The sequence below is a fragment of the Phalacrocorax carbo genome, chromosome 11 (assembly GCF_963921805.1).
Source record: "Phalacrocorax carbo chromosome 11, bPhaCar2.1, whole genome shotgun sequence".
Classification (NCBI taxonomy): domain Eukaryota; kingdom Metazoa; phylum Chordata; class Aves; order Suliformes; family Phalacrocoracidae; genus Phalacrocorax; species Phalacrocorax carbo.
The window spans coordinates 18,492,915-18,518,904 of record NC_087523.1 but is presented as its reverse complement, the minus strand read 5'-3'; the positions used below and the strand labels follow the sequence as shown (position 1 = coordinate 18,518,904).

Sequence of the window (25,990 nt, the reverse complement as noted above, 5' to 3'; positions counted from 1 at the left end):
GTGCACTGAAACTGGCACAGGGTGATACAAACTACCTTCCTCCGCTCCAACCTGCCTCCATTTGCTGTCTGCCCTCCGTTCATGTCACTTCAAAGGAAAATGGGTAGCAGTATTCTCGATACTCTCTTAAGCAATTTTAAAATTATATTAGAGCTTCATAGTTTTTGGTGAAAGCTTAAGGTGAGGACCTGAGCTACCCTGTGATCATTCTTTTTAAGCAATGTCTGTAACCTGAGTGCCTCAGGTCTGCTGAATATCCCATCAGTAAAGGAGAACGTTTCTGCTAACCTCTGTTGATAGAAGCTTTCTAAAAGTATTTCCATCATCACGAAGATACGCACGTGCCAGATGCTTACTCTGAGACAGCCACGCTGGCCTGAAGCCAAAGTGCTACTGTCTTTACCAGGCCTACTGGGTTCATAGAATTCACTTCTGGATTTACAGCACCGTAAATTAAATCAGATTTTAGACTTTGGGATTTTTAAATGTGTTGCCTTCTAACGCTGAGACAGTGAGATTTATAAAGATACCTGCTTTGCACATATTTTATTTAAAAAAGGCTTTGAAACATATGTATCTTAAGTCAGTGGTTCAACTGGAATTTTAAAAGAGAAACAATTTCAATATTTTTAGAAACAAAAGGTGTATTTTTAAAATATTTTATAAACCGGAATCAAAACTGTTGGTAGAGATTAATTTCATATTTCCATCTTAAGTTCTATTAGAAAGTGATACCTGTCATGAAACCCTCTAAGATTGATGTTTGAATGAAAGCGATTCTGCATTAAATGTAACTGTGTTCAGGAATTACTACCAGAAAAGCATCTCTGAGTTGAATTTACATTTGTAGGGCTATAGCAACAATCTGAGGGTAATTTCACTTTGAAGAATGTTAATATACAGCTTACGCTCTATTTAATAATTCTGTCAATCTTTCTTAAGTGCCATACAGACTTGGAAACAAGTTGGAACCACAACCCTAACTTTGCCTGTTAAGAATTGCAAAGGTACTGGACTAAAGCTAGCAGTACTCCCCTGTTTCACACTCTGTGGTTAATCTTGAGGAATAATATTTCTTCATATGAAAATCTTTCAAAGAGAAAAGCTAGTTAGAAGGGACCCTCAAGGATCATCAAGTCCCAGACCTGCCCCTGCACAGGACAACCCCATATTCACACCATGTCTCTGAGGGCCTTGTCCAAGTGCTTGTGGAATATCACCGGGCTGGTGCCGTGATGCCTCCCTGGGGAGCCTGTGCCAGGGCTCCACCACCCTCTGGGGGAAGAACCTTTTCCTAATATCCAACCTGCCCCTCCCCTGGCACATCTCCCTGCCGTTCCCTCAGGTCCTGGCATTGGTCACCAGAGAGAAGAGATCAGCTCCTGCCCCTCCTCCTCCCCTTGTGAGGAAGCTGCAGAGCACCATGAGGGCTGCCCTCGGCCTCCTCTTCTCCAGGCTGAACAAACCAAGGGACTTTAGCTGCTCCTTGTACAGTTTCTCCTATAAACCCTTCATCCTCTCCGTGGCCTTCTCTGGACACTCTCCAGTAGCTTTATACCCTCAATATCCTGTGGCACCCAAACCTGCCCCCAGCACTCGAGGTGAGGCTGCCCCAGCGCGGAGCAGAGCGGGACAATCCCCTCCCTCGCCTGGCTGCGATGTAGGGCTCGATGCACCCCAGGGCACAGTTGGCCCTCTTGGCTGCCAGGGCACGCTGTTGGCTCATGCTCAACTTGCCATTGACCAGAACCCCCAGGTTCCTCTCCGCAGAGCTGCTCTCCAGCCTCTCGTTCCCTGGTCCCTGTGTACCTCCATGGTTCCTGTGCCCCAGGTGCAAGATCTGGCACTTGCCCTTGTTAAACTTCATAAGGTTGGTGATTGCCCAGCTGTCTAATTTGTCTATATCTCTCTGCAGGGGCTCTCTGTCCCCAAGAGTATCAACAGCTCCTCCCAGTTTTGTGTCATCAGCAAACTTAATTAGTATTCCTTCAAGTCCTGCTTCCACGTAATTTATGAAGATTAGAGAGATTAGAGAGTACTGGCCCTAAGATGGGTCCCTGTGCAACGCCACTAGTGACTGGCCGCCAGCCTGATGTAACCCCATTTGCTATGACCCTTTGAGCCTGACCTGTCAGCCACTTGCTCACCCACTGCCTTAGGTGTTTATTCAGCTGTATGCTGGGCATTCTGTCCAGGAGGAGACTGAAAGACTATCGAAAGCTTTACAGAAATCTGAAAAGATTACATCAACTGTCTTCCCTTGGTCAACTAGGTGGGTAACCTTGTCACAGAAGGCAGTTTGATAATTCTGTATTTGTTAGGCAGGACTTTCCCCTCATGAACCTGTCCTGACTGGGACCAATGACTACGTTGCCTTTCAGGTATTTTTCAATAACTCCCAGAATAATTTTCTCCATAATTTTGCCAGGCACAAAAGTGAGACTGAGGGGCCTGTAGTTACCGGGGTCATCCCTTTTGCCCTTCTTGAAGATTGGGGCAACATTTGCCAGCTTCCAGTCAGCTGGGACCTCTTCAGATTCCCAAGAGCATTGAAAAATCTTTGAGAGAGGTCTTGCTGTGACATCAGCCAGCTCTTTTAAGTACCCTTGGGTGAATCTCATCAGGCCTCATTGACTTACAGGAATCCAGCTAGAGAGCAAGTCCTGCACAAGTTTGGGGTTGATTGTGGGAACGATAAACTCCCAGTCGTACTTCTCTAGCCCAGGGAGGTTGGGGGTCCCAGAGCCCATCATCAGTGACGAAGAGTTAATCTGCCCTAGAGTTTATGGGATTCATAATTCTGCTGTCCTTCATGAAAGTCTTATCTTGCTTGGGATTTTTTGGTGGTGCCATTTTTTTTTTTTAATAAAAAGCTTAAAAATCTTAATCTTAAAAATCTATAGGCTAAAGCTGTGGCTAGCTTTAATTTTGAAAATTTAATGACAAGAAGAAATGATCCATTGTCCATTTCTTCTCTGAAACACATATACAAATGCCAAAACTTGTAACTGAAAAGTCATTTCAGAACCGGCGTACCTTTAATATTCTTGAAAGAAAATTGTAATGCTTTTCTCTTAGAGTTCCGGCTTTGGAAACAGAAAATGGTTTTTTCCTTGAAAATTCTTCATTTCCTAATAGGTTTTTGTATATGGAGAATGAAATTGTAATTGAATGTATTGTAAGACAAGCTTTTCCAAACTCTATTTCAGGTGTAGCATTAGAAGAACTTCATTTATCCTCTCAAATGATATTGAGGTTCTTTCTCATCTGTGATAATTAGATTTTTTTTCTCCTCTTGTCTTTAATAGGATAGAGTTAGTGTGGTCATTATTTGAGATTAAGTAGGTTTCCTTTATCAGAAATTTAGGTTAAATGCTAACTCCTGGCATTTGCTATGATTTTATAACTCTAAAATTCATTAACGGAGAGCTATTTATGAGTGCCTGCAATAGAAATTTCTCTTTAACAGAGTCCTGTGAATGGAAGTACTTTACCTCGTAAAGCCCCACTTTAGGAATAAGGAAGGCTATATCCAGAAATACTTAAGATGCATTTGAACTTGAAGGATTAAATTCCTGGTCAATCTGATAATGACAGTGTTTCTTCCTAAATTAAGCTGAGACCTACTGCGTCCACACTAGCTCCTAAAGCTGTCTCTCTGGCATCTTGCTAGTTACTCTTGAAAAACAAAATCTCTAAGATTAAAATTTTCCAGTGATACGCAAAATGAACATTCCACTTCTGGGGAGAGACACAGTTTGTCTGTGTCCTCATAGGATCAGGATGATTTCCATGCAGAATTGAGAAGTATGTGATTTGTGTTGATTTTAATAGTAAAAAACTTTAAAAGTAATATCTGGGAACTCAAGGAGCATTTTCAAAAATAGGCTCAGTCTGCTCCTGCCCTCTTTCTTTAAGTTTGAAGAATCAGTCTGAAGAAGAGACTAGAAAGATATTTGCCATGAGGCATGGGTTGGAACCTCATCCTCTGCTTCCTCTGGGGAAGGACCTGAGGAATAAAGCGTTTTTTTATTGCTTGCTCATAAATTTCACAAGCCAAAGAGTTTCCTGAAAGTACAACCTCCTTTCCTAATCCCTTAGCTGCCTAATCTGCAAATTTCATGAAACTCCTTCGTGTTACAGCAGACTCTGATTCCTCTTTCATTCCTCCTTTGTTACTGCTGTTATTTATAACTTCTTAGCATCTCTGGTGGTAACTGGAGATTACTGTAAGAAAATAAACTGCATAGATAAGAGAATGCTAGGAAAAGTTGAAATACAGTGAAAGAAAGCACCCGCAATATGATGCATTTGATATGCAAGTATAAAAACTCAAATAGTATCTTTTATGTGCAGATCATTTATGTAATAGATATATAAAAAAATTTTAATTAATATAAATGCAACTGAGAATCTTGGTTTGGGCTGTGATAATAGTGTAATTGGTGATAAACATGAGATTGCTAAAGGAAATTAATAGTCGATGTAATGTGCTTTTGCAAAATAAGTGATTTTTAGCTTCGTTCTCAATGATTTTTGTATGAATGGTTCCTGAAGTTTACTGTCTTCGTATTATATTGTCCTAGGAAAGATGTGGCATGTTCTTGACATGGAAACAAGTAGGGTCTTTGGCTAAGTGAAATGTGAACACAGAAAGTTAACTAGCAGGTGTGTTACGCTAACGACTTTATGAAGTAGCTTAAGATCTCTGCCCATTTAATTCCCAAGCCCAGCGTACAGCCAGTAAATCATGGTCCTCAGGTGAGAAATGAGAAATTTTAAGGGCTGTTGAACACACTGAATTTAGCAGAGTGCTCAACAGCCCTCAAAATTTCTCATTTAGGGAGGGTGCATATGTATGGCTTCCAGAAATGAATGTGAGCTTCGCTTTCCCTGTTTGATTTACATTGCCTCCTCCCTTCTTCCTTCCCTCCCCCTCTGTCTCCAAGTCTCTCATGCCACAAGTAGCTGGTCCGCCTTCCCTCTCATTTTGAAACACGTACAATACACTTGCTGATTAAACCATTGGCGTAAATTCAGAGTGTGAAACAAACATACAGAAATTTGCAGCATAACGCTACAAAATCCCAAACCCTACACCTACCTCAAAACGGCATGTTTGGGATGTTTTTTCCTCTGCATTCCAATTATCAGTGCTTCAGACGCCAGCTTGGTAACTAACGTAAACAGGGCACGGTTGAGGTTAAGGTATATTATTTGCCTTTCTGGAATTCCTTCCCTTATTGTTCAGGACCTTTCCGTTGGATCTGCTCCCCAGACTCTCGGATATTCCCAGTATTCTCAGATATCCTATGGTGTTAAAGAGGAAGGAGACCGGCCCAAAATAATTGCCATGGATTTAGACCTCCAAGGCATTGACGTTTTCTCCTCGCCTTTGAGCTAGTTAGGCTCCGTTAGAGTTTTAGATCTGCAGAGATAGAGCAATTTGTACGTTTTTCATCCGGAGAATTGATTTAGTGTGTGTTTGGGCGGGGAGCATCCTCAGAGTAAGAACCAAGAATCAAGCATAAAATGAATTTGTGAATCTATGATATTTAAAGAGACTTTTGAAATATGTACGTCAGAATTGCTTAATTACATGTTAAGGTTCATAAAAGGCACGTAATAGCAACTTGTCAAACTGTTCCAGTTTATAAATAATTTACATTTTTCTGTAAGCTCTTTCTCTAGTTGAACAGATAGGTCAATTAAGTAATTTAAATCAGTATTATTTGTCATTGTTATTAATATAAAATAACATTTTTCCATAAGGGATTAGGAAAATATGAAAGGAAGGCACTTTACACTCATCTCTGCTTATACACAACTTTTGTGATTCTCTTTTGCCTAATTTGTCTGGACAACCTCCTCTTTATTTTAAATATTTATTTATGGAAATATGTATTTAGTTACTCTCCCAGTTAGTTTTTTAAAATTAGCAAAATTCTTGGCAAATGACAACGGTGTGGAAATTGCGCAAGTCCTGCCAGGCCACTAAGTTTGCAGAAATACTAAGTTGAAGAGCGGGACCTCCATGGACTTTCACTCGGGTCATTTTTAATTTTTTTTTTTTTTTTTTTTGCCTGTGCCAGAAAAACTGAAGAGTTGCAGAATGAGCAGCTGGCACGCAGCTATTCCTGGCCATGCAAAGGACTGTGAAACAGTCCTGAAGATGCACTGGGATAAATGCTCTATAGACGCATGAAAATCCTAACTGGAAGTTGTTGACTGGGCTGGTGGCTAAACTGATGCTGTAGTAAATAAATATTTGGTGAGTGTATCTGGAGCTTTCAGTAGCTCACTTGGTGAATGAAGTCGGAGCAGTGTTAGAGCCAGCTGCCTGTTCAGCTGCCGAATTCTCAACCTGAGCACCTTAAATAGCAAAGGGGTCAAAGTTTTCCTTAACTGCTTATCTCTGAAGATGGTTTGTCAGGAAAATTAAGTTGCTTCCAGGTAGAAAGAAAGGGGTCTGTTAATTCAAATGCCAACTTATTTTTTTAATGCACCCAGCCTTCTTTTCTTGATCATTAGATATTTTACATTTCTTTATACATTACTTACTGTAAAAAGAAAGTAATGCCAATGTGGAGTGAAATACTTGTATCTTTAATGGCTGTGTTCAATCGCCTCTGCAAGGCTCCAGAGGTGAGAACCCTATCATGATCTTCTACACACGTTCATAACTGCAACCTTCTTTTCTCTGTCCACAGTTCATGCAAAAACTTTAATTTCATATTAACATTTCATCATTTCTCTTGTGAATGTGTCTTTTGGTAAGACTAAATCTATCATTAATCCACACTTGAACTTTATCTTCTTGTGGAAATACAGAGTAACAAGGTTAGATACGCAGACTAAAAGCAGCCACTTTTGGCGTTCTAAGTGCTTTTCAGAAAATGCATCCCGTGGGAGTTAAAATACTACAAAGGCTTGTATACTTAAGAAATAGCCTATTAAGGCAATATATTGTGTTAGACTTCAGTTGAATATGAGTTGTAGTATAAAAAAGTCACTTTCTTTTGCTCCACCAAAAAAAAAAAAAGGGTAAAATATTGAACATGTTGGCTGCTTCATTTTGAATTGACGTACAGACTGAAGGGTAAAGTCTGTGCTTCTTAAACATGTGTAATCTAATTAGCATTCTTGAGATTTACTGGGATGATTTTTCCCCTTGGCGTATACAATTGCAAACGGGGAGAACACGGGCTGCAGGCTGCTAGGGGCAGACGTCTGCCTGGAGTGGGCATCGTGTGGAGAAGTGCCTGCATCCTTGCTCCCTGAGGACCTGGCATCAGCTGATGTGGTTCATGAAGTTATGCGGAGATTTGTAATTTTGGGGAAGTTTCTACTTATTTTCACCAGCTGAGGAACCTGCTTTGAAGGGGAAGGAGATTCAGAAGATGCTTCTTGAGATCACAAGGTGTAATTTAGTTGACAGAGACCTACTCTAAGAAGCCTGTGTTGCTGTCGTACTTTACAGAAATCTAAGTTAAAAAATAATACTGCTTTGTGAGAGAGTTTTAAATAAAAAGTTACGGGGCAATTTCACTGGAGGTTATTTCTGCACTGTGGGCTCAGTCATAAATGAGACCAGTATTAAGCATAATAATTAATCCTGTTGGCTCTCTTACTTCATAAGGAAAGAATTAAGTGTGTTTTTCAGTATAAATTTTTCTTGATGTACATCAATAAATTATCCCCCTTTGGCAGCACCTTCTCATTAGCGCTCCTGAGAAGCACCAAAGACCTGCCAGTGTCTTTAAACACAACTGTCCTAATGTATAAGCCTAATTTACTTTCCTTGAATTGTATATGGTCTTAGCAGCTGAATCTTAATTTTGTTTGATAATATACTACTTTAAATGGCAATATACTTTTATTCCACTTTCTTATGTCATCTTCTACAGCATGTGTTAACCATCACATATTTCTGGCGGGGTGGACAGTCTGGACTGTACCCCTGCGTGTGACAAGCCAGCCCATTGCTAGCTGTGAGCTACCTGCCAGCACGACTTGGCATTCACCTCTCTTTCTGAGCACAGGTGCAGGACGTGGAGCGAAGGTCCTGTCTGCTTTTTATAGTAGCTTAGCTCAATTAAGCAGAACTTAAAATCCGATGTTTCACAACAAAGCGTTGACTCGCCTCTTTGCTACTGAAAAATGTTTGGGGAAATAGTGGCATCCGCAACCTCCATTTAAATGAACAATGTAGTCCTTTCAGGGTGCAGCAGAATCAGCTTGTTTATATGGCTCAGTCTGTATTTCATGGATACTAGGCTCTGCGTTAGAAACCTGGGACTGTTGCTGGCTTTTGAATTCTTGGTTTATGCACAAGTCCTTTTTGAATTTGGTAAAGAAAAAGTAAGAATTGATGTGCACCGTTTGGAACCGTGTTTTGTATAAGGGTGATTTTATTCATTTAGTGCTGTCAAAAAGGAAGTAAAAGCTAGGAGTGTAATGCAGCTATGATGGTTCCATATCTGCTCTTTGTGTCATAAAAAGATTTGGACCATGCTGTTTGTTTAAACCAAGTGGAATTTGTTTGTTGTGTGTATAATACATAATTAAAATAAGACTGAAGAATAGGGCATTGTATGAGCAACACTGAGTTACATCCAGTAACTTACTGTGAGATTGCCTCAGTCTCCCATGCCCCACGAGCTTTGAAAATCTCAGAGAAACAGGGCTTCTCTGAAGACCGAATGTTTTGTGTTTGCCTTCATAGCCATAGGGGAAGGAGAATTTTTTCCAGAGGGTCTTACAGGTTTCAAAGTCTCTTTTGCAAGCTGTCTGTGTAGGATAATCAACAGCATCCAGTCTCGGTTTCCATTTGTGTCCACAAGTACTGCCTTGAATCACTTTTCTTCCTTCCTTCTACCGGTCAGCCAGGTGCCAGTTCTAAACAGGCCCCAGAAAGCATGGAAGAACTGCACTGCAATGGTAGGTGAAGTTCAACTGCCACGTATTCCTTCTGCTGCAGAAACTACACAGCTGCTTCCCAGCATCTTGGCTATTTTCTCCTAGCCATCTCCATCAAACCGCATCTGAGAGACTTGGAGAAGAGAGCTGGTGAAGGTGGCATGTGTTGCAGCTTCTTAAGTATAGGGCTGAGACCAAGTCGCCCTCCTGTGAACAAGGGGAAGAGATCAGAGTGGTGATGGAGTGCTCTGGAGGGCCCCCACACCAGTCTTGCTGCTCCGAAAGGAGCACGAGCAGTGGTGGCTGGTGCTGCTGGGACGGGCCAGCTGATACAGTGACAACGCCAGGGAGGCAGGACGACCTTCCAGGACTCTTGCACAGGAAGGTGAAGCCATGGCCACTTCCTTCCGTTTGCTGCTCACCTTCTTCCCCTGCCCTCTAGAAAAGAGGTTGCCATTCCTGAGCTGAAAGCCAGCCCGTGTGGGCTGTCACTACAACTGAGACCTTCAGGAATGTTTTGATGGCAAAAGAAAGATCTACAGAGACAGACGACTTAAGTTGAGCCACCTCAGCATGTTCTAGTTTAGCATTTGGTTTGTAGGTTTTGGCCAATACTTTCAAGAAATACCAGGGCTTTATCTTATTTCTGAGAGCGTGCTGTGAATGAGAACCATTCCCCTCGCTGGCTGGTAAGTGGATTAGTCTGGCAAATTAAAGCTTTAGTTAGGATGACAGTAGAAAAGAGTATTTGTCCTCAGTCTCTACCAGTGAGCCTTGTCTCTACTGTTTTTTTTCTAGAAATGGAAGGAATACTGTATGTGTCCTTAATATTGTGTTTAGTCCCTCAAGAGGACATCCCAGGTCTGGTGTTCATTTAGGGAGTGCAGTTCTGTAATCCTTTTTCAGTAAGAACTTGTCGTACTCCCTGAGAGTTGCATTTGTAATTGGATTCTCACAAGTGAGAATATGCAGAGGCTACCTCAGAGGGAAGCTGTAATTTGCTGATGTGTGTTACTCACCTGTAGTTCTTTGAGAATGTTTCCTCTGCATATTCACATTACGGGTCCTGTCCACCTTCTGTCTGTCCTTGGATTTCTACTGCCCTGCAGTTGCGGTGCTTAGTAAGAATAACTGAAGTACTGAGCGCTGTACAACTCTCTAAAATCTCTGATCGCTTGGTGTCATGAGATGGCGCTTGTACAGTCCTAGTAGTCGCGGCTTTTCTAGGAAGTTCCTGTAGGTCACCAGCACTGGAGAACCCAAACCCACTGGTGTGAATATGCAAGGACAGCACTCTCAAAGAGCAAGCCAGCGGTAAGTACCCTTTCCTTGTCTTCTGTGATTAACCAAATATTTCAAATGTTGTTTTGTAAATTCCCTATTTGCAAATTTGCTACGCTTTCCCTATGATGAAAACATATTGAGATTAATTTTAATGCGGTTGCCTTTCTGGCAAAAAACAAGAAAGGATCTGTATTTGTAAGTACTCGCTTCAGTTGTAAATCGATGTACTGCTATCAGCGTGCGGGGGTGTGCACGTATTTGAGCTATCATATATATTTCTATCAGACAAAAAGGCACAATTACAGTGCAGTATTATATAGGTTAGAGAGTTGCACTTTTTCAGTTGTATTATAGTATATTAGGTAGCAGAGTGAGTCACTGACCAAAAAAAGTCCTTGATTAATATTAACAATGTTAATTCTCAAAACAGATTCTCCAAAAGAAAATCAAGGATATATTGCTTTTCACCTCTAAACTTTTTTTCTGACCTTTTGTTTTTTCCAGACATGGAATTCTGTGAGACTCCCCATATCCTGTGCTCCGGCTATCAAACAGATTTACACGGTGTAGCTGAGCACAGTTACCCGCTAGAGGTGGGCTCAGACGTGGATACTGAAACAGAAGGTGGTGCGTCCCCGGATCATGCCCTGAGGATGTGGATGAGGGGGATGAAGTCGGAACACAGCTCCTGTTTGTCGAGCCGGGCAAACTCAGCCTTGTCCCTCACTGACACTGACCATGAGAGGAAGTCTGATGGGGAGAATGGTAATAAAGAAATCATCTAATGTACTGAATAGAAGCAGTAATTTATCTGAAACTTTCTTCTTCTACTTATCTTTTATTTTTTCTTTTTGGTTTTTTTTGGGGGGGGGTGTTTGGGGGTTTTGGGTTTTTTTTTTGGTTCGGTTTTGGGTGTGGTTATTTTTGTTGTTTTGTTTTCTTTATTTTTTCCTCCTTAGGTCCCTGTATTACAAGAGAAGTGAAAGGGTTCTTTGGTATGTGTATTGTATTTTATATTCTATTTTATTATATTTTATTCTGATATTTTATTTATAGCATAGATAGAAAATAAGACCAAAAAAATGAATCAATGTTTTGGTGAAAACGTCATTCTTCTAGAGACCAGTTACTTTCCCACGTTCTCCCTTTTTATGCTGTAGGACATGTATCATTTGAGTTCAGTTGCCTATGAATTAGGTTGTAAAATAACTCTATGTACATTTATATCACATTTTGTGTAGAACTGATCCTACGCACACTGGCTTCTGGGCGTAGCTTTAAGACTCTACAGCCAGGTGACTTCAGAAAGAGAGCCTGGAATCCTAAATGCTCTCTCCAGCTGTAATTTCAGGCTACACCCGAAGACGTGCCTTTATCAGTAGGACAGATTGAGCAGGGCTTGGCCGTATCGCAGTTCTGTATTTCGCTGCTTATGGAGGTTGGGTTTCTGGGTTAGGTTTTGGGGGGGCTTGTGGGAGGGGCTTTCTTAGGAATATTCTTTTTCTTTCAGGATCTTGTTATTTATTTGCTTCTCTTACGGTTTAGTGTGTCACAGAAGGGGAAAATGTGTATTTAATTAAGTAATATGGGGGAATTAATTTCTATCTCTGCATCAAAATTGGTGAAAATCTGCGTCGAATGTTTCCTTAAAGACTATATGGGTAAACAAATTTATCGTGCTTAAGATCAACAAGCTTAGCTCATATCTTAATTTCTGTGTTTAATAACTCCATGTTATGGTAGTTCTAAATGTAGTTAAATATGTATATTTAACTGGTTAAGAGATAGGGGAACCAGTGAAAGCGATAGATTGGCACTTCAGTGTTGGCAGTGATACATTTTAGTAGCTCTAGAGTCATAAGATGTAAGAGTTCGGTCATGAATGTGATTTCTATAATTATGTGTTTTGAATCTGTCAAATAAGAAGCTGGTAATTTAATTATTTCATGTGCATGTTTGTCAATACCAATGATATCGTCCGATATATATTCAAAGACATCAGGTTATCTACATGAGTTTTAAAAAGAGAGGCTTTGGTGGACAGCTCATTTTTAATTAAATACTTCTTTGAGGATTAAGTGTTCTACACTATCACATTGTACTGCCTTGCTAGGATCCGTTAATTTTCAGATGCCACCCCGTTTGCACAGCGATCAATGGGTGCCTGTCTTGTAGCTTCCTGCTGCTGCCACGTTCCGTGTGGGGTCCGTCCTCTGTGAAGGGTTCTTGCGCAGGGGTGCCTGGTTTGGGGTTGGGGGGTTTTTTTTTTGCTTGTTTCTTAAGGCGTTTGGTTTTAGATAGTGGCTGAAGGAATTGACTCTGGTCTGCCTGGAGTTGGTTGGCCCTTAACTGTGAAAATGGGTTAAAGGGAACGCTATTGGAGAAAGGAACATGTGTACTTGTACCATTCCAGCTAAGAAATACACAAGGTCATTTCTGTTTTAAGGTGCTGGGAAGCTAATGTATTGAAAGCAGATTAAGCGTATAACCAAATTATGTATTTCAGTCTGGAATGCGGTGGTGCCGCTGGGTATTCGTGATATTTTGCTAGCCTTGCTAGTTGCACTAAATAAGTCATCTTGCTATAGAAGAAAATTATTGTAGGTAGTAAAGGAAATTCTTTTGCTACCTTCATCATCCGGCATTGCAGGAGCCATGGGTTAAGTGTCATTAAGATAGGGACATGTAATCATTGTGCTTCACCAGCAAAGAATGGAGTGGTTTCTTCTAAATGTTAGTCTCAGAGAATGATTTTAATCAATTTAAACTCATTTCCTGCATGATCTAGAATAGAATAGAGTAATCCTTTTATGTGTGGCTTTAATATTTAGTCCTTTGTAAGCTTTATAGCAAATTTTTAATCAGGGGTTTATGTTTTAGGTGCTTGACTACAAATTTTAACTAAATAATTGGGAGAGGAAGGCAGGGGCAAGAGTAAGTTGGAAGAGAGAGAAACTGAGAGCACAAGCTCATTTGAACTCCTTAGTTGTCTCCGGGCAGGGTCGACGGAGCAGGTGTCCGTGCTTCCTGTGGAGTCGAGTCATTATAATAATTACAGCCTTGAAAGTTAATGTGGATAAATTTGCAGGCAATGATGGTTCAAGCTATATTCATTTATGTTATCTAGTACTTCACAGGTAAGTTCGTAGTCAAGATTCTGGATCCAGAGAGCAGCATGCTTTCCATCTGGGTTGGCACTCAGTAACAAGGCACTCTTTGAGTACAGAAGTTCATAAATCTCTACTTAAATGAAGTAATAGATGGCACATCTTTCTGTTTCTATGCAGTCATTTGTGCCAGGGGCTTTATCAGAGAGCCACAAGTGTTACATTTATCCTCGTCAGTTCCTGCCATGGATGTAGACTTTCTTTGTGCCAGCCAGTAACCTCTGTGGTGTGAGAACAGTGAGCGCCCAAGATCAGTTGCTGGAAGTTCATGAAATGTTTGTTTCCGTGATGCTGTCTAATTGCTGTAAAAATAAATATTTAGAAATTCTGGCTTCCGAAGGGCTGACCAATGGCATGTGAACACAGCTGCTTGTAACTGGCGTAAAATTAATGAGGAAGATAGAGTTGTTACATTGTTTGAGAAAGCTAATTGCTGTTATTGTATTTCGAAAAGGTCAGTTGGTTTTTGTTGTTGGGTTCAGTTCTTTTTTTTTTTTTCTATGAGCGCAGTTCTTCTACAAATGGAATACTTTTTTTTCTTTTTGCTTTACATTCACCTGAAGCAAATACACTTTTGCAAATGTTGTTCTGTTTAGATGTTCCTTGCATTTCTCATTCGTTCAAAGCTCTAGCAGAAGGTTCCCTGACACAGGATATCCACTTTATTATGTATTCTGAGTAGCCCAATCTGGGAATTTATTTAGGATTCTTTTCCTTCATAAACACACCAACTCTGTCATAATCATTGTTTAAACATACTCTGGTTGTTTTGGCAGCATTGAACAGGTTGTGTGAAACACCAATGTTCCTATTTAAATTAGTGTTGTCAATGTTAATGGCAACTAATAAATAGCCTTTTAGTGCATAAACTGCCTTCAGCTTTGCCTGAGGCTAAGCAAAATGTGTAGTAACTGCAAGTAATGAATGACCAATTTCTTGGGGATCATTCCTTATCGCTGGTATTGTACAAATAGCAATATTTAAACACAAACAGTGTTACTCTACAATATGTCAATATATTTCAGACAGAAGCACTACAGAATAACAATATCAAAAATAGTTACTCTATTCCGTTGAAGACGACTGCATTTACCCGCAGTTCACTGAAACGATGGTATCTGATATTGCAGCATATCAGAACGCTGAGTTCAGTGCATTAGTCTGCCAGATTACTGAGCTGGCAAATTTATTTATTTCTTTGTTTTTCTGGAGTAGAGATATGGTCCAGGAGCGGATACAGCCCTGATCTACAAAAACGGCGGTCATCAGACATATATCTAAAGCTACATCATGTGGCACAGATCTGCATCCCGCACTAGCTGCTCTACTGAAAAGGAGACCACAGTCCATTTGGCATCCATATACTTTTCCCCATCAAATTGTTCGTGCGGTTCTTACGCTTTGCTTTGCAGGATGTCTGTGTGGCTGTGAAGTGATGGATTTTACCTCAAATGCATTCATGCCGGGCCATAACCCATTTCTGAGCCACATGCGACTTCTTTGCACAGCCATCAACTCTTACTTTTAGCTACTACGTCTCAGCTGAGAGCTACTATGGAACTTGAGCCATTTCTACAAATAACACCATTTTTAATCTGTTTTAGGCTGTCAGATTTTCTGAAGTACTTGAAAGGCTGACTTGTTTGGCTTACTCCTGACACGTACTTTGATGATTTTATGCAATTAGTTACTCTCTCTCTACTAAGTCGTGAGAAGCAATGTCAGAGTACCGGATTCCCAGTACTGGATGAGTGCTCTGCGAAAGGCACGCTCAGTCTGGGAGCCAGATTCACGTTCAGTTCCTTTGGCTGCACTATTATATGGCAACTAGGCATGGGCTGTAGCTCACAACAACTTTGAGATTTGTAGGGAAGGAGTTAGGGTGTTAGTTCAGGCTGAAATACCACTAGACCGGTCATGGTATATAGATTTAGAGGGCTTGAGATCTGGCCAGGGGATTTTTTTTAAAACAACATATTTGTCTTTTTAAAAACAAAGCAAGAGGGGGGAGGGAAACCCAGCTATGAAAAATGTAGGTGTTCCCCTTTTCCCACAGAAATTATTGGGAAACTTATTTCTTACCATGGCTCTACAGGATCAGATTCTATTTGGAATAATATTTTTAATAATATCAATAATCTTTAAACATCAGACTGCAAAGATAATGATATTAGCCATATATAAATAAGTAGAAGTAGTAGAGAAATTGGGAGGTTACAGATCAAAGCTGTTTAATGACACAGAAACATGTAAGATTAATCTTGTATCTTGTGCAATACTTAAGTACAATACTTAAGTTCAAGTACATAAGTATTTTGTTTATACCCTGGGAGCAGGGGTTCATTTAACAGAGCTTTTGACTCTCCCTCAATCTCTGGGGTTTTTTGACTGTGACTTCTGGGCAAGTCACCTCAGCTCTTTGCACCTCAGATTCAGTATGTTATCAGTATCTGTTAAAGGGATAAAGACACTTAATTAGCAAAGAAAATACTGGAATTGCTGACGCTGTATGAGAAACACAGCTTTGTGAATGCTGTAGTTATTCAAACATGGGGAGGATTTAGCTAAGGACAAGGTTCTGATTGAATTTATGGTGTGTGTCAATAGACCTACTGTGAATTCACACCTGTTTAAATTAGACTTGAATTTGGCTCGTTATAGAAGTCTTGTGTTTAATGCAAGAACGTGTGAGAACACTGGGATTAATGCTGCTGTTATTTACTGTTATTTTGTAAACAAGCCAGGCATTAAGCTGATCTCTGCTTTTCTCATTTCTCCAGGAAATTATTACCAACAGCTACATTATAATAACAATACATGCTCTGAGAAGAGGTATGCATGTGACTGACTCTCTGGGCAGCACTGTGTTTGCATCTGAAGTGTTTCCATTAGCTCCTGTCCTGTCGCTCCCTATTTACAATGGTGCAATTAAGAAATTGAGTTTCTAATTTGCAAGTAGAGCAGTTAGGTCAAATATGTGTAAGTAGCCTTGAAAATGTAAAGGTAAACATCAGACTTAATCCCATTCCATCTCTGTCATTTCATATTTTTCTCTTCATTCCTAGTGTGCTTTACTTTGCCTTTTTATCATGGAATGGATTGCGTTCGTTTTCGTACGCTCCTGTCTCTTGGATGGTTTTAGTCACCTAATAGACTAAGACAACCTCATCACTTAAACAAAATGCAAAGCTCCCATAGTGGAATTCCTTCAACTCTGGAGTTTGCTGTATCTTGTCAGATACTTGAGACAGGAAAGGGCCACTAATCTTCCCTTAATAAAAGACTTCATTTGCTTCTGTTGTGGTTTTTTTCCCCTTTTCAGTACTTAGGTGGTATTTGTGTTGGTTGCCTCTGCTGTTGTTCCAAAGAAGCCTCCTCAGTGAGAAGGAGGCGCGTGAATCGCTCCAGTAACATAGCAGTGCCCTTTGGGGAGCGCTGGAGCAGGCGCCGGCATCGCAACTGCTCCGCCGGAGTTGGGAAAGAGTGTGAGATGCTTTTGTTGACCTCAGAGTGGTTCCTTTGCAAATGTTACTGTCTCAAAGGAAGCATCTAAGTCATCTGAATTGTTCTGGATAAGTGAGATGCTTCTGTAAGCGTCACCTCAGTTGCAATATCATTGAAGTCTTGCATTTGTGCCCCATGTATTTAAGCCATTTATGAACAGGCTTATATATGGAAATTCAGCTAATGAGGAGTTGTTGTTTGTCAGGATTGTGGGGAAAATTTTGCCTTTTAAAATTACTATCTTCATTACTTTTTCTGACTGACAGGCATTGCATCTACATCCCTGCTATTTTAACCTCTGCAGTTTTCATATGGTATATTAAAATCATCCCACAATGTTAAAACATCCCCTTTCTTATGTTTCTCGTTCAAGCACAATAGACACTAATTAAAAGACAAATACCAAACAGTATTTAGTAGTCTACATTAAAGATAACAAAACAGTATTTAGAATATAGCAGAAATATTTTTCATATTCCGTGATCCAAATTACCTTTGCCCACAGCAGAGTAAAAAGTATCAGTGCATTTGCACAAGGTTGTGTAATATTTTCAGCCCTGTAGTTTTGTTTTCTTTTATGGGTAGCTAAAAGAGGGGGGGAGGGAAGCTTGAGGAGAACAGTCAGGTCTAATTTTTATCCCAGAAATCAGTAACTTGGCATTAGAGCTCAAATAAAAAAAAAATCACTTGGCTTTCCTCCCCTGCGTTATGCAGAAAGGTAGTGGATGTGGCTTAAGGGCCTGTAGCAATATCAATTATTGCTCCTTCTTTCTTTAAATCCTTTTGACTTTCTCAGATGGAAGAGTATTTCCACAGATATTTTACAGTGCAAAAAGATGTTGTGGTGCTGCTGCAGTTCTTGGGAACTCAGTTTACCTACACTGCCACAGGGGGAAAGGGTGGGATGGGATAGGCAGTAAAGCGCCTGCCTCCCGTCAGAGCGCTGCCGTGCAAAAGTGTGAGGATTATCTGACCCTTCATTTCAGCAGCCTTTGTGAGACCAGGGGGTGCTGACCTAAATACTTTCTCTGTTGTTAAACATTTACCCTGAATTCTACATGAGGACATCTCTGGGCTAGGGTGTTGCTGGGAACACTCTAAACAAGCAACATGCCTTATCCTGATGTTTTATTCATATTGTTTTATTGTTAAGTTTATAATATGTTTTATTTCTCACCTCTTTTGGTTAAAATTTAAAATGCATTAGAAGATGAGAAATCTGCTTTACAGAAGCAACCTACAGTCATATTTTATATGTATATCCTTTGGAATAAATTATTTATTTTACTTTAATACTGGCTTAGTTTAATACTTATTTTGAAATATAAGCGTTTCTGACTTATATGTCTTAAAATGTAAATGGTCCTGACAGTTGGAACCTGTTTTTCATCAGTTTGGGATGTTCTGCTGAAAGCTACCAATGGACCATCACTAGTGCAAACTAAGGCTAACGTGAGAACTTGTGAAGTCTCATCGAAGAAGGTTATACTTAACTGATCTTATCTATCTGGTAGCCTTTACTCTTACTTGGTTCCTTACACCCTCAGTCAATATGGTTTTAAATACAAAGGTATCTAGAGCTTTTTTCTTCCCCGTAGCAAAATGCTTTTCAGCTATTCCAAACTCTAATACTGTAAGTGAGATAGAAAGAAGGGATCTAGCAAATGAGTACAGGACTGGTAGAAAAGTGGAAAATACTGACAAATTATCCTTTTAGGGTCTAGCAAGGTTTAATCTAAATATCATTTCTTCTTGACAGTATGAGATCTTCTAAGAATTTATTGTCATCCTACCATGGATGACAAAAGATTGTTCATTCTTCCCCTTCAGTCTTTTTTTCATTTTTACCCATTTAATTCATTGTGTATGAAATTACATGAGAAAGTCTTATCTTCCATTTTCAAATTTGTTAGTATTTCATTTCCTCTTGGGCTTAGGAGTAAGATGAAGATCAGCATAAATCTGTATTATTCAGCCTTACAAATATTAGCGTATCCTCATCTTACAAATGGGAAGTATTGATAGCAGCGAATAGCTTTGGTCAGGCCATCTAGAAGAATACAGAAAATGGAGAAAGTGGCTGCTTCCCATGGCTGCAACCTTCATAGTTTTCTAAAAGTAAAAGCTAAACCAGACATATTAGACTATTTCTTATTTCTGCAATAGAAAATAGGATAGGAATGGGAAGTTGTATATGAAGTTACAGTTAGTTTGTACAAAATAATGCAGATTTAAATACTGCTGGTTTCAACATGCTTTCATATACAGGTGTTAAAAAATCAAATTCAGTATCTTAGATATTAGTTTTATTTTCTTTAATCACACCTAGGTCTATACCCTGACTTCATATTTTGTAACATGAGCATAAGAAGAATTGTGTATAATTAGATCTTCTAAAATACGGGTCTAGGAGCACTGAATATTCCTGCAGGCTGCTTCCTCTCCCTAACAGATGTTTTTGAGTAATATTTTAATTGGATTCACATATTCTGATGACTAATTATATTGCCAGTGTTGTTTCTTTGTCTTAAGTTTCTACTCCAGAAGATTTGCAATGTAGATTTCATAAAGCGCTCCACAACGCTGACTTTCAGTTGAGCAGCGCCTGGTCGTCAGTTGTTCGCCGTGAGACGTATAGGCGGTACAGCGGAGCAGCCCCTCGGGCAGCAGAGGCCGAAGGTTGTGAAGTAACTGCGTTCCTTTGCCCTGGGTGTTGTCCAGAAGGGGAGCTGGGGCAACTCAGTGATCCAGAGGTTCCTTTAATCCATGAAACCACAATTCCTAAAAGGCTTGTGTGTGGGAGGAAGCGCCTGGAAGTGAGGAGGGCGTAGGACATCAGGTCAGGGCTGTTGAGCTCTATTGCTAGAAACCTTGCTAAGAGCTACCTTTTGCTTCTATGTAAGAAACCCAAGGGACAAAAGTTAAGGGTGCTTCTAAACTGTATATAGTATTTATTATGGTTCATAGCACTCCTCTCTCCCCACTTCATCAGTTTTGTACATTAGAGGGGTTTTCTGTCATCTCTGACACCATTAGAAGTGTAATCGAGACAGCATGGTGCACTGGAACTGAAAGAAGAAAAGGCATCCGTGTTTTAACTACAGGCAAGCTAGGAGAGAAATGTTTGTATCTATTAAATGCCCTCCTATCCCCAAATGATATGTATGTTAAACAAGTGTGAACACATGAATATCAATGGTTTTGAATTTCTGTGACTCCAGCTGCTAGGCTTGCCCCGTTTTTCTTTCTCTGAAGATCCCATATACTTTTAGCGTTGGTTATGCTAATAAATACTGCAAAGTATGACTCCAGTTGGATGCAGCCAATGTTGTCTTGTCTTAGGGGTATATTTGTGGAACAGTTGAATGTAATCGATGAACTGTTAATTTTCTTTTGGCTTTTGAATCTAGTCATTGTAGTGAACATTACCAAATGTTGCTTTGGGCTTGTTTACATCAGTGTAGTAAGTGTGTCACTTGCTTTGAAGCTGAAACAAATTCACACTTGTAAATGAGCTTGGAATATTTCATGGTGGTTTATTCTTGTCTCTTCCAAAATATTCTTACATTTCCTATCAATCAAATACCATAGTCAAGGAAAAGTCAAAGGTATATTTCCTATAGGAATGGGTGAAGCCAGTTCTTTAGTGAACCTGATGTTGAAGAGAGAGTTTCCTTGTGGTGTGGTGTGTTTGCCTGTAGCATCTTCACCATATTGTCACTCCGCTTAGCTATAGCTCACTGGTAGGTTGGTTAGCATTCACAGCAGTATTAAGTGGCTCTCTCCTGCACTCTCAAGCAAAGCCTGTGTCTTATGGAAAGCTAGCAAGCAAAAAGGGGTCCTCCTGCACGAGCACACCCCAGGTTTTCCATAATTAGTCAGTGCAGTAAAACACATTTAATCAAAATGTTATTATTCACATCTTTCAATGTGGCTTTTAAACCGGAAGTGCAACATGATTTTTCCCTCTCTGCCTACAATTATATTTGAGTAAATGTAAAATACATATAAAGCAAATGTATTAATTTATACCAGAGCAATGGTAAGTGTTGTTTAGACTTAAGCACCCTTCTCATTGCTTCGTCCAACCGCAATTTCAAGTGGCACTTCTGGTTTGAGATCATATTTGATTAACTTTTCTCCAGACAATGCTTTTTAGACAGCAAACTTCCTGTTATTGTCATGCTAAGCTCTTTTAGGGCAAGCATCTTACCGTTTGTTGAAGTGGTGGAATCATAACAGATGCTTTGAAGTTATGTTTTTCTGCATAATTTGGTATAAACATACGTCCAGTTGTGCAGTCAGAATCTGCTTGAACTGTCGATGCTGGGATCACATAATAGAGCTGCTTGCTAGTTACGCACTGTCAATGGGATCTGATGAGTGGTGCAGTGTTTACAGCTCAGCACTAGAGACTTCTCATTTGTTTTCTTTATGACAAAGCAATTTGTGGATGCTTCAATCTTTTGACTACCACAAAAATCTTAGAAGCAGAATGTACCTGAATAATAGCGGCTGTTGCATCTTCTCAAACTCCTTCATAAGATCGTGGTGTGTTTTGTGATTTCTTCTAGCTGGTGGTCTGTGCGAGCCAGATCTTACTGATGGCAGTAAGGCTGCATTTGAGGGTGGCGATGGGTTGCGTTCTCTCATCCATTGTCAGAAAGGGATGCTGCTTTAGGTTATGCTCCTGGTCACAGGTAGGGGTGGAACTCTTGCTGTAAAGGGATAATGCTCCTGGTGAAGGGAAAAGCTCCAAATTTATTTTTATGTACTTGAGAATTTTTCTCAAGAGACTAAAAAACTTTGCAGAATATTACATAATTTCCTTTTATAAGGGAGATTATAGTGGTGAAGTCTCATTTGTAGTCACAGAAAATGCTTTTGAAAGGTTGAGATAGAGGTAGTGAATATGTGCCTAGCTTACAAAGGTGCTTGCCTTCCTGGTATAATTATAAAAGGCTTGGTTTAGGCCTGGCCAGAGGTCATGTCTTGGTGAGGTGATGTACGTTTTCTTTGTAGTAGCTCATTCAACTTATTTCAGTATAAATGAAAAGCCACGTTTACGCATGGCTTTGCAACCTAGATTTCCTTTTCGGTGCAACAGTACAGTCAGCTTATTCAGGTCTTAATGTGCTATCTTGTCTCTCAAGAAACAGGTTTATCTCAGTCTCCTGAATGGCACTGGAAGAGCCACCCTTTTGTGGCGTAGCGAGAGGGGAGCTAGAAGCTGCTGTTCTGAGGCAGATGCCACCCTCGCTAGTCAGCAGCCTGTGTTTGCTCATACGTAGTCGGCGTGTTTGGGGCTAGCTGTGGGTGTTCTGCCAGGTCCCTGCTGTCTTCTGGTGTCTCCTCAGTGCCGGTGGCGTAAGGGATGCTACAGTCCTGAGAAATCTGCCTCCTTCAGTCGGAGGAGAATATGAGAGGTGATTTGTGGTGCAGATGTGCAAGGAAGCCTTTACGTCCCACCTCACCCTCGCCCCGGTTTAGCATCAAAAATACCTAGGGGTTTTGTGCCCTTTTTCAAAAATCCTCAGCCTTTCCCTCTCCTGGTTCAGAAACTGGTCAGAACACGGCTGTTCCAGTGCTTCTCCATTGCTTTGATAAAGGAAGGCCTTCCCTCCCATTTTGTGCGAGCTTGTGGGCTAGCAAGTGCTGCTGGGCGTTTGCGAAGGTGGGCACAGCGGCTGCAGCCTGCCAGGGCTTCGCTGCCGAAGGCAAGAGCGCCCAAATGTTTTTCTTCCAGAGCATCCGTAATTATTCACTGTTTGGAACTGCAGTTCTTCCTTTCTAACAAGGGGCGCTGCCCGAATGCTTCTGTGTGATGTGCTCAATGTGTCTACAGCTATCTTTTATGTCTTTGCCCGTGGGGAAAAATATAATTGAGTCATTCTTCCTCAAGCCTGTGTGGCTGTGTTCAGTCAGTACAATGTTCATCTCGACATTCCTATTGACAGTTGCATTGATTATTTTTATTCTAGCCCGTGAATCTGTCTCCATTGTAGCTTTTTAATTTTTATAGTTGACTTCCTTTTGAACAGCAAATTCAGCTGTGTTTGGTTGTGTGCATGTTTTGTTAGAAATATAATCTGCATACAGATTTCTGCATAGCTAATAATCTGCGGCACCTGAAAGCTCCTTTTTCTTTTTATAACCTATCTTTTTTCCGATACGTTTTCTGATTACTGCACTACAGCTCGATTTTTATTGGCTCATTTTAGACCCTAATAATTCATTTCTGATCCCGGGACCTCTCGACCATGTCTGAAGTGGTCCACATTATGTCAGTCACTCATTTTTGTTTACATCTTTTCTCTGAAGACAGTCTTCTGCGTTTTGTCTCAAAATATCTTTCTGGCTGACATCACCATTTTAGTCTTGTGATATCCAATTTCCTTTTAATACAAAATCAAATAGAAAGCATTTTCTGTACTTTACCAGCCGACTATAGCAGAATTGTTTGAGCTTTCTTGCAGGTATGTTATAAATTGGTTGGTGGCTAATAATGGCAAAAAGCCTAAATCATAAAAATCTGGAAAATAAAAGGAAAAAAAGTACAAAGACTGTTTTATACTGAATGCATTTAAAAATTATATTACAGCTGTACATACAATAAAATAGACGTCTTTATATGCATTCAACTTAAACAATGCTTATTAATGTTAAATAGAGCGCCATACTAAGTTAACAGTCTAAATCAATTGGGTGTTTCATGTAAATGTTTTGAATTATTTGTTCATTCGTTACTTCTATAACAGATTAGAAAGAATGATTATCTACCTTCTGCTGGAGAAAAGAAAAAAACCAAACCACATACCCCTTCACATTGCAGAAGGCTATGTCAAAGCTTGCAGTTTCAGTTAGGTTTCTCTCTCAGGCTCAGTAAGAACTCTTAAGATGCTGAATCATGGTCAAATTTATGGCAGGAAGCTTTACCAAACTATGGCAAGAAGCAAAGATGCCATTTTCAAATGGTTTCAGATTACTTTCTTCCAAAGCTTTAGGTTTGTGCCATCATAAAACAAAATATAATTCCTGGCTGTGAACTCATGTAAATTGATCTGGGCTCTGGACAGCTGGCAGAGCTCAGGTTGTAGGTTCCCCCTGGGGAAATCTGCATGAGGAGTTAGAATAGGAAGCAGAAGTAACTGATAGTCCATGAAGTGGAGATGTTCGGCTGTTAGCTTTGTCAGCTGAGATCACGTTTTGATTAGAATCTTTGACGGCAGTTCCCTGTATCAACCGAAAAACCAGTCTCCCACCCTGCTGTCCCCGTCGCTGCTGCCTTTTCAGTATGTAACGATGTAATTTGCAGTTTTGTACACCCATGGGAAGAAAACAGTAGTCGAGTACTCTTTGAAGTATAGTTGTCTAGTTCAGGTGTACAACATAGCTGCCAAAAATACGTGGCAGGAGCTTCCCATCCTGCTGCTTGCCCTCCTTCCTGCCGAAATGTTCTCTGGTTGCTTGCCTCGCTTGAAGGCTCCTCACGTCCTCTGAGGACATCAGCACGTTTCTGTGATGATGGTGATAAACCCTTTGGTAATATTCTGAGGCTTGAATCCTAAATAAGTATCAGTGTGCTGGTAAAGCTGAAAAACCAAGCTAACTCAAGTCAAGAAGTGGGAATGTGTTTAAAACATCTGTATAATTTTCTGAAGCAATTGTTCCTGGAGAACTAGAGGACCTGCTAATACCCCTGTGATGCAGAGGTCTTTTGAAGTATATGTCGCCCTCTTTGTGCATAGCCTTCTAGGATGCAAGTTTGCGGTTGCCTGCATTGCTTATTCCGGTACGTGGCAAATACACACCTGCTCTGTCTCAATCCAGCTGCTACTTGTAGCTGCTTAAACAGTTTGAGACCTGGCAGCATTTGTATATGCGAGTGGTTGCACTGAAATCAATCGCTACTCAAATTAAAAACGTAAGCTGGTGAAAAGTGTGGCATTTGTTTATCTCAGTTGATAAATTTGCATTGCTTTTTAGATTGACTTGCAGAACTGATACATAAAAATTTCAATTAATTTGAAAAATATTTTAAAATTCCTCAGATTAGAGAATTCCTCCTCTTGTTCTCATATTGATCCATGTGCAACTACAAGAAAAGCAAACATACCAAAAAGCACCTGACTGAGCAGTGGAGCATTTGCTCCTGTTCATATGAATAATGATTGTATTTGGAGGAGTTCTACAACTGCCTTCTGTCAAGCAGCTTGTGTCGATAATTTCAGATTTGGACCCTTCTTTGAACGCGTCCCCTGAGCCACCAGAACAGGAAGAGACAGCAGGGACAGTTGCCTAGAAGTTCTCAGCTACAAGCAGGTCTTTCTTACAGGTTCACTGTGTTTGGCTGACCTAATTAATTCTAAAAATATTTTCTCTGTGTTTGTTTTAGAGATAGTGATCTGAAAACAGATGACAAGTATTTTAATGTATTTGTTTTTCTGAACGGTCATTTTATTTCCTGAAGAATATCAGAACAACAAACAACCTTCTACTAATCTAGGCTGATTGATTTTAAATGCCTACCAAATTCAATGGCATTTCATAACTCCACATCTTTGAATTAATTTCTTGATTTTTCTCTTCAGTGTAGCTTGTTTCTACTAATATGATGGCACCCAGGGGCTTAGAGACATGCTTCTGGCATGCATCTGGGTCACCTCAGCTGTGTGATAAGCTGATAACTGTGACTGAAGTTTGTAGTCGTCCTAGATGAAAATAGAGAAGAATTAGAAAGTCCAGTTTCATTGAGCTGTCATTTCAGAGGCTGAAACATGACAAATTGTAGTGATGAGAAAGCTGTAGTTACTCCCGTCCTGCTGGTTGGAATTTAAAACATTTGGAAATATTCTGGTTGTGCTTATAACACCAGATTGCCTCTTCTTCATAGGTTGGATTGTATTACTTTGAAATGCTTACCTATGTTCAGTATACACAATGAAGTTTATCAGTTAATGGAATAGGAGGAAAAATGCAAAAAATAAGCCTAATCAGAATAAGACGCTGTCACAGAGACAGGTCACAAGCAAAGGTTTTAGTTAACTGTGTTAACCTTATCACTTGGCAGTCTTCTAATCTCTGAACCAGCGCTTCTGGGCAGTGATTTTTATTAT

At 40.2% G+C, this 25,990-nt stretch overlaps 1 protein-coding gene across 1 annotated transcript in view; it reads left to right on the top strand.

Moving 5' to 3' along the window:
- Window positions 1-25,990, top strand: part of TENM1 (teneurin transmembrane protein 1) — a 256,274-nt gene that overhangs the window by 20,694 nt on the left and 209,590 nt on the right. Inside the window, exon 2 of the mRNA XM_064463313.1 lies at window positions 10,708-10,968. Within this exon, the coding sequence (XP_064319383.1) occupies window positions 10,708-10,968 (261 nt within the window). The remainder of the gene's footprint in view (window positions 1-10,707; window positions 10,969-25,990) is intronic.